This window comes from Suricata suricatta, chromosome 17 (genome assembly GCF_006229205.1).
Source record: "Suricata suricatta isolate VVHF042 chromosome 17, meerkat_22Aug2017_6uvM2_HiC, whole genome shotgun sequence".
NCBI classification, from domain to species: Eukaryota; Metazoa; Chordata; class Mammalia; order Carnivora; family Herpestidae; genus Suricata; species Suricata suricatta.
In genome coordinates, this window is record NC_043716.1 from 24935041 (window position 1) to 24944158 (window position 9118).

At 34.7% G+C, this 9118-nt stretch overlaps 1 protein-coding gene across 1 annotated transcript in view; it reads right to left on the reverse strand.

Annotated features, from left to right (window-relative positions):
- BRIP1 (BRCA1 interacting protein C-terminal helicase 1) overlaps nucleotides 1-9118 on the reverse strand; it is a 177006-nt gene that overhangs the window by 94255 nt on the left and 73633 nt on the right. Inside the window, exons 11-13 of the mRNA XM_029927829.1 lie at nucleotides 7471-7636; nucleotides 7213-7353; nucleotides 2509-2670 (exon numbers count right to left, since the gene is read on the reverse strand). Of these exons, the coding sequence (XP_029783689.1) occupies nucleotides 2509-2670; nucleotides 7213-7353; nucleotides 7471-7636 (469 nt within the window). The remainder of the gene's footprint in view (nucleotides 1-2508; nucleotides 2671-7212; nucleotides 7354-7470; nucleotides 7637-9118) is intronic.

Consider the following 9118-nt stretch of genomic DNA (forward strand, 5'->3'; position numbering starts at 1 on the left):
CACTGTCAACAATAGCCAAAACATGGAAAGAGCCTAAATGTCCATCACCTGATGAGTAGATCAAGAAGATATGGTATATTTACACAATGGAGTACTACATGGCAATGAGAAAGAATGAAATCTGGCCATTTGTAGCAAAGTGGATGGACCTTGAGGGTGTCATGCTAAGCGAAATTAAGTCAGGCAGAGAAGGACAGATACCATATGTTTGCACTCATAGGTCTCACAGGAGAACAGGAGAAACCTAATGAAAGACCCTGGGAAGGGGAAGAGGGAAAGCGAGTTGGGGAGAGAGAGGGATGCAAAACTTGAGAGACTACTGAATACTGAAAACAAACCGAGGGTTGAAGCGGGGGTGGGGAGGGGAAAAGAGGTGGTGGTAATGGAGTAGGGCACTTGTGGGAAAGAACACTGGAACACTGGGTGTTGTATGGAAACCAATTTGACAATAAACTATTAAAAAATAAATAAATAAATAAAATTTAAAAAGGAAAAAAAATATAAAGAACTCCTATAGCTCAACATTAACAACAAAAACTTTATTTGAACATGAGGAAAGGACTTAAACATTTCTCCAAAGAAGACACACAAATGCATAATAAGCACCAAAAACATCACTAGTCATTAGGGAGATGCAAATCAAAACCACAAGGAGATGGCACTTCATATCCATTAGGATGGCTATTATCCAAAAAATGGGAAATAACAAATGTTGGCAAGAATGTGAAGAAATGGAAATCTTTATACAATGCTATTTTCTCAATCTAAAATTGTACAGTTGCTGTGGGAAACAGCATATTAGCTCCCCAAAAAGTTATACAGAATTACCATACAATATAGCAATACCATTTCGACATATATATCCCAAAGAACCGGGAGCAAGAGGGTGTATTTTCACCCTCTTAGGATGTATTTTCAATACATCCTAAGAACCCAGCTAATGAAAATTACATAATTTGAGAACAATGGTACAAGATGACACGGTGCACTGTTCAACAGTCTGTTTTCTTTTTCACTATAACTTTTCCAGCGACAATTGTATTATTGTCAATTTGAATACCTTTATATTAGATTTGGTTTTCCTCTATAGATAAACTATAAAACCCAAGAAACAAAAACAAAACCCCCCAAAAAACATACCAAACTGCTTCCTAGGATATAAACAATCATTCTTACCAAGTCTTTGAAGCCTAACAGAATATGAAATTACTTCTTTACTCAACTGGGCATTTCTTGGCTTGCTTTTGTGATCATGATTGGAAGATATAAAAAGGTTTTTACTAATGTATTGAGATTTCACTTTTCTTTAGTTCCAAGCTTAATTGTTAGTTTTCCTTAACATAGCTGTGTGGTGTAAATGTTCATACCTTGGGATAAATACTGCTTTCTTTTAAGAATTTTTTAAATGTTTATGTCCATTTTTTTTCTGGACAGTTTATCTACAGGAAGACTAATTTATCTGCCTGTATCTCTGGCTAGAAAGGTATGTGTCTTAGTCCCATTTGGGCTGCTAAAACAAAATAGCTCAATAGCTTTTAAACATAAGAAACGTATCACTTACACTTCTGGAAGCTGGTAAGTCCAAGATCAAGGCACCAGCATGGTCACATTTGGTGAGGTCCCTCTTCCCAGTTCATAGCTGGCACCTTTTCTCTATGTCCTCACATGGTGGAAGGGGCAAGTTTTCTCTCAGAGTCTCTTTTATTAGACACTTATCCTGTTCATAACAATTCTAACCTCAGGACTTAAGCACTTCCCAAAGGCCCCACTTCTAATGTCACCTAGGGATTAGGATTTCAACATATAAAATTTTGGAGGACACATTCAGGTACAGCAGTATGTATATAAATGGAGAAGCAGAGCCAAAAGTATTTCAGTATTGTCATTCAAATATATTACTTATTTATGCTACTATCCTTACATATTTAACTTCCAATGAGAAAATAAAAAGAAATACCACTTTTCTACATTGGAATTTAGCTTGGATTTTGATAAAGTATGATTTTACTCTCAGGAATTTTATGTAGTTTTAATGCTTTGAATAATAGGACTAAAGTACACTATGTAACTCAATTTTACACAATATTATTAAAAACTCTAGTGACTCTAAAAATAATAAAAATGTCTTGCCAAATACATGAAGTCAAAAGATGGGTAACAAAGAAAGTCTGACTTAAGATTCAGGTTAACAAAACATTCAAAAGTATAATTTGTGAAAGTGAAAAACAACATACTTTTTTCCTTCAACTATGAAAAAAATCAAGCTTTCCCTAAGAATAAAAATAAGGTACACATAAACAGTCCTCATATAACAAACATTGCTTGAAGACTTATTCTTTTAGAGTTTCAAGTAAAATGGTGAATGAACTACCTCAATCAATAAATAAGTAAAACTATAAGATACTTAGAAAATTATAATTCCTCTGTTGTTTCTGAACTCTGGAAACCTATCATGGTAATCCCATGTGATTTTTTTAAAGGCAAGAAAAACAATAAATGTTCCCTTACCTTGTAAGATGGCAAGAAACACAAAATTCCTTGGCTCACAGTCTGACACACAGATAACAAAAGTGCTCCCACTTCATCCTGAAACTCAAATGTTTCTGTCTGCTGGAAGGTTGCACAGAGATGCCGACCCCTGGGGCCTGACCCAATGGTGCCAACCCAAACCTAGAATATAAATACGTGTTAGAGTCATGACTGAACTAGGCAGACAAATTTGCATTTAGTTGGGAGCCTTAATTATATATATTAAGTGTATGTCAAAAGAAGATCAAGAAACAAATTTAGAGGAACTTTAAATTGTTGTTGATTTTTTATTATCATTCATTAATTATATATAAATAAAACTAAATTAGAAAAGTTTTACTTTAAGCACACCACTGACCACTTAGGATAAAAGAAAAAAAAAAGTTTGACTTTTCTATTTCCTAAATAGCTCTGTAAAACTAAATATGTAACAAAATTTTGTTGGATATAATGTGAACAAATGAAAGGGGTACATCAGAAATGATTCCAGACTATTAGAGATGAAGGCTTGTATGATCTGCTATAGGTAAGTCTTTAAGACTTGACTATGATAAGAGTTACAAATATACCTAACAAATTTACAAATTCACTGATGCTCAAAGATCTATAGCCCTAAAACATCAGACTCACCAAATTTTGGTTATTTGCAATTCATTTACATTCACACAGATCTAGTGTTAGTGTGATCTAAGAGAAATAAAAAACTTTATTGGTAATCTACAGACAATATGAACACTTCAGACCGTTGAAACTGTAATAGCCCTGTATTTTCAAATAATGTAAGAGACTGAGGTACATCTTGCAGGAAGGCATCTAATGGACATCAGTTTAACCAACTTTTAACTAATGATTAACTAGTAATAAGAAAAACGGATATGAAGTGTTTCCTGCCAGGATGAATGGGTAGTAACAATGTTGCCTATATAGTATTGTTACCAAACTGTTTAACCTGAATCTTATCAACAGGAAACAATCAGATAAAATCCAGATTATAAGACATTCCTCAAGGTAACTGCTCACTTGAATTCTATAAAAATATCACAAAAGACAAAATAAAATGAAAAGGCAAAACAACAGTTTTAAAGACTAAAGAGATATGAAAGTCAAATGCAATATATAATACTCTTTGGATCCTGGATCAAGAATAAACAAAACAGGGGCACCTGGGTGGCTAAGTTGGTTGAGTATCAGACTTTGGCTCAGTCATGATCTCAAGGTTCCAGCCCCACATCAGGCTTGTTGCTGTCAGCACAGAGCCTGAATCCTCTAGCCCCCTCTGTCTGCCCCTCCTCTGCTTGTGGGGTCTGTCTGTCTCTCTCAAAAATAAACATCAAAAAAATAAGCAAAATAAAAAGATACAAAGACATTTTGGAAATCAATGGAGAAATATAAATATTGGCCCTATTGTACTAATTTTAAATTTCTTTGGTATGATCATGGTATTGTAGTTATACAGGATAGTGGGTGCCTGGGGGAGGAGGGGGAGGGCTAGTGGCAGCCCTTGGGGAACCTGTAGTTATACAGGATTATGTAACTGTTTTTTTTTTTTTAAAGGTTATGTATTCTGAGAAAGAGAGAGAGAGAGAGAGAGAGAGCAAGCAGGGGAGGGGCAGAGAGAGGGAGAGAATCCCAAGCAGACTCCCCAATGCCACCATGGAGCTTGACATGGGGCTTGAACTCACGAACTATGAAATCAAGACCTGAGCTGAAACAAGAGTCTGACCCTTAACTACCCAGGTACCAGAGATTATGTAATTGTTCTTAAGAGAGAAGATCTAAACTAATTAAAGGCAGAGTGTCACGATGTTTACAAATTACTTTCTAATAGTTCATTCAAAAATGTGCATTATACACTATAATGTGACTGTTAACATTTTGCAGTATTCCTCTTCTCTCTCTTTCTTATATACACATGCAAAATGTTAATAATTAATGAACCTAGGTGAAGGGTATAAAGATGTTTGTCATATTAAAACTATATTTTGTAACTTTCTGAAGTTTATGCAATGGAATATCATTCAGCCATAAGAAGGAAGGAAATTCTGATTCATTTACAACTTGGAAGATATCATGCTAAGTGAAATAAGCTAATCACAAAAAATACCTATGATTTCACTTATATTAGAGTATCAAATTCATAAAAATAGAAAGTAGAAGGGTAGTTAGCAAGGGCTAGGAGGAAGGGGAAATGGAGAATTGTTGTTTAATGGGAAAAGAATTCTAATTTTGCAAGATGATAAAGTTCTAGAGATTGGGTACACAACAATGAATATACTTAAGATTGAACTGTACCCTTAAAAATGGTTAAGATGATAAATTTTATGTTATATTTTATTACGATTAAAATAAAAATCATATTTTATAATAGAAAAACTCAAAGAAGGCCAAGAGTTTACTCTTTCAAAAGATTAATAATAAAAGAGATAAACTGATACTGACACTGATAAAGAAAAAACATAAAACCAGAGAATACAAATTGATAGTATCGAGTAGGGATAAGGAGAACATGGGGGCGCCTGGGTGGCTCAGTCAGTTAAGCATCCGACTTTGGCTCTGGTCATGATCTCACGGTTCGTGGGTTTGAGCCCCACGTCAGGGTCTGTGCTGACAGCTAGCTCAGAGGGATTCTGTGTCACCCTCTCTCTGACCCTCCCCTTGCTCGTGCTGTCTCTCTCTGTCTCTCAAAAATAAATAAAAAACATTAAAAAATAAATAAATAAAAGGAGACCATGGCTACAGAGCTCATAGATATTAAAAAGATAATAAAACATTTCATAATAAAAAATAAATTTTGGGGGTGCCTGGGTGGCTTAGTCGGTGATGCATCCAACTGTGGCTCAGGTCATGATCTTGTGGTTTGTGGGTTTGAGCCCTGTATCGGGGTCTGTGCTGATAGCTCAAAGCCTGGAGCCTGTTTCAGATTCTGTGTCTTCCTCTCTCTCTGCCCCTCCCCTGCTCATGCTCTCTCTCAAAAATAAATATTTAAAAATTTGTTTTTCAATTTTAAAAAATAAATTTTTTTAAAGCTGGGAGGAGGGGCACCTGGGTGGCTCAGTCGGCTAAGTGTCTAACTCATGATTTCAGCTCAGGTCATGATCTCACAGTTTCTGAGTTCAAGCCCTGCATTGGGCTCTGTGCTGACAGTGTCGAGCATGCTTGGGACTCCCTCTTTCTCTCTCTCGCTCTATTTCTCCCCTTCCCCATGTGTACATGCTCTCTCTCTCTCTCAAAAATACATAAAGACATTTTTTTAAAAAAGAAAAAAATTAGGGGTAAATGTTATAATAGATTCTGTGACTCCCTCTCTCTCTCTGACCCTGAACAATCAGTATTTTTACTATTATAATCCATTGACATTACAGGTTAAATAGGCTTTTGTGTACTAGATTGAGAACTTAGAGCCTATAATACCACTCTTATGAGCAAATATGCTAAAGTTATTAATAGCTTCCCATATTTATTTAAACTTTTGAAGAAAGGTACTTAAAACCATGGAGCATAGAGTACACTTGTGATGAGTACTGGGTGTTGTATGTAAGTGTTAAATCACAAGTTCTATCCCTGAAACTAATATTGCAATGTATGTTAACTAACTGGAATGTAAATAGAAAGTTTTTTAAAAAGTGGCATATATATTTTTCCCTCACTATTGTTTATAGCAATGTTTCCAAACAGGAGCACTCTGCCATTATAGAAAGCACAACTCGTAGTTATACAGAAGCTTAGCATTCCAGGCCCTCACCTACTAAATGTCAATAGTTCCTGCCAAGTAACTGTGAAAACCAAAATGTCCTCATAAATACACATTGGTTAAAAACAACAGCTTTATAAAGAACTAGAATTGTGTGAGGAGCACGTGTGATGCTCAATATGTAGCGAGCTGCTTTAAATTACTTCATAAAAAGAAACAGGGTAGATTGACAAATGACAATTCAAATGTTCCTAGGAAATTAAGTAACATTAATGTGGTATTGTTCTAAAACATTAAAAACATTAAAAATGTTCCAAAAAATTAAAGTTATAAGACTCATGTGAGTATTTTTAATTTATTTCAGATATTCAAACATATGCTGAGCACTTGCTAACTAACTAATCCCAGGTATTAATGTAGGTGCAGTGGAAGAATAGGAACATAAAAGGAATAAAGAAATACCACTGTCTATTGGTAAAGAGAAACACAAATAATTATGTGTAGGAACTATGGTAAAGATGTTAAAATTTTTAAAGTTTATTTTCAAAGAGAAAGAGAGACAGTGGGCATGGGGAAGGGGTAGAAAGAGGGAGAGAGAGAATCCCAAGCAGGCTCCACACTGTCAGCACAGAGCCCGATGAAGGGTTCCAACCCACGACTGTGAGAGCCTGACCTGAGCCAGAGTCAGATGCTTAACTGTTTTTAATTCTCATTTTTTAAAAACCCCTAAAACATATTTAAATGAGGAAATTACAATACAGTCTTTGTATCTACAATGTGTCTTTTTACTCACTAAACTGAAGGAATGCTATTTATTATTGTATCTCCTTTTGGTGACACTACCAAGTAGCTGACAGATTTTCTTTTATACTAAAACTAAGATGTTGAACTTCCTACAGGATCTCTTTCCTAGTATTTCAGGTATCGTCCAGGTTTTTTTTTATATAAAATTATATTGAGGTAAAAAGATTGAGAGCCTTCAAAAAACTAACCTGTGAGTTATTAATGACATGATTAGCCTCCAGTTGGATAGTAAACGTAACACCAAGTTCTGATGAAAAGGATTTCATTGGTGATAATGTCCCAGATGTCAAAACAATGGTCCAAACTTTGCCATTAATATCTGAAAAGGCCTAAAAGGAAACATTACTAGATACATAAAATCATCTTTAAAAGAATCAAACATATTTATTTAATTGTGGGTACTAAGCAAGAAGACAGAAGTTTCATTTACAACATGATAGGCTTACCACAGCTGGATTTAAGCACCAAAAGTTTAGCACACGAACTGCAGTTTTTTGTCTTGCACGTTTCTTATTTTTTCCTTGAGCAAAGAATTCATTTTTATCTGAAATAGTAGTCTGATTTATCCAAGAATAAGTCTGTTGAATAGCAACTTTATAATCATCTGCAAATCTGGATGAAAATAAAATGGTAATTAAATGGCAAAACTTTATGAAACATATATGATGTCCCAGCTACATACAATGTAAAACTGATTAAAACTAAATTGAGAGTTGTAGTATCTTCATACTCAAAGATAACATTTTCCCTACCAACAACCCTCACTACTAATTAAATTCAGTAATTCTGATAGAAAATGAACCATTAAATCTTACAATCAACTTTCTCATACAGAGATTAGGCATTATCTAAATAGCCACCCCTTACCATTTCCCATCCCTATGTTCAAACAATACGTAAATCATGACAGAGACAGAATAAAAATCCAGGTCTCCTAATTCCTAGACTACAGCTCTTTGTACTCTGTGCTACATTATCAGCAACAAAATAGATAAGAGTTATTACTAAAGAAACTAAACAGTGGCTTTTATTTATTACATGAAAAAAAATGAAAAGATAAAAGTTCTGAAAACTTCCAAAGTTTAGGAAACTAATTACAAAATTTAAGTCCTTTAAAATATAGGTCTCAGTCTTCATTAACTATTTTTTATTCTTTGTTAACTTTTAATGAAGGTATTGATCTCTGTGATCCCATCCAACTTATAATTTCTTTCAATAGAGGCTACACACACTTCAACTTACAGAATAAAACTAGTACTCTCTACCATGTCCTCACAGTAATATTTACTGTTACCTTCATCTCTAGAGAGATTAGATCTCAAAGTTCAAGTCAGGACCCTAAAATCTGTGGAGAGAATTTTATAAAAGTACAGGGAGCTAAAAACTATAAAACATTTTGAAGAAAACAGAGGCGAAAATCTTTATGATACCAGATTTGGCTAAATTCCCTATACATACATAAAAAAAGCACAAGCAACAAAAGAAGACAGATAAATTGGGTTTCATTAAAATTTAAAGACTTTTGTGCATCAAAGAACACTATCAGAGAATGAAAAGACAACTAAGGAATAGAAAAATCTTTGTAAAACATGTATCTGATATGGATAATATGCAGAATATATAAGTAACTCTTAAAACTCCACAACAACCAATTCAAAAATGGGCAAAGAGGGGCTCCTGGGTGGCTCAGCCAGTTAAGCATCTGACTTCAGCTAAGGTTATAATCTCACAGTTCGTGAGTTTGAGCCCCGCATTCAGTTCTGTGCTGACTCAGAGCCTGGATTCCGCTTCAGATTCTGTGTGTATGTGTGTGTGTCTCTCTCTCTCTGCCCCTCCCCCACTTGCTCGCGCGCTCTCTCTCTCTCTCTCTCTCTCTCTCTCTCTCAAAAATAAATAAACATTTTAAAAATGGTTATGTTTAAATGAAGTTGCTTTTACAACACCAAAGACTTAATCATCCATTTCCTATATAAAAGGTAGCTACTTTTTTGCATGGACCTCAAGTACATTGTAGTATAGAGGTGGAATTTCAGGAAAGGTATTAAGCAGGCTGTGTTTTAGCTTATGGGCAAGTAATAAATTGTATCATTTATC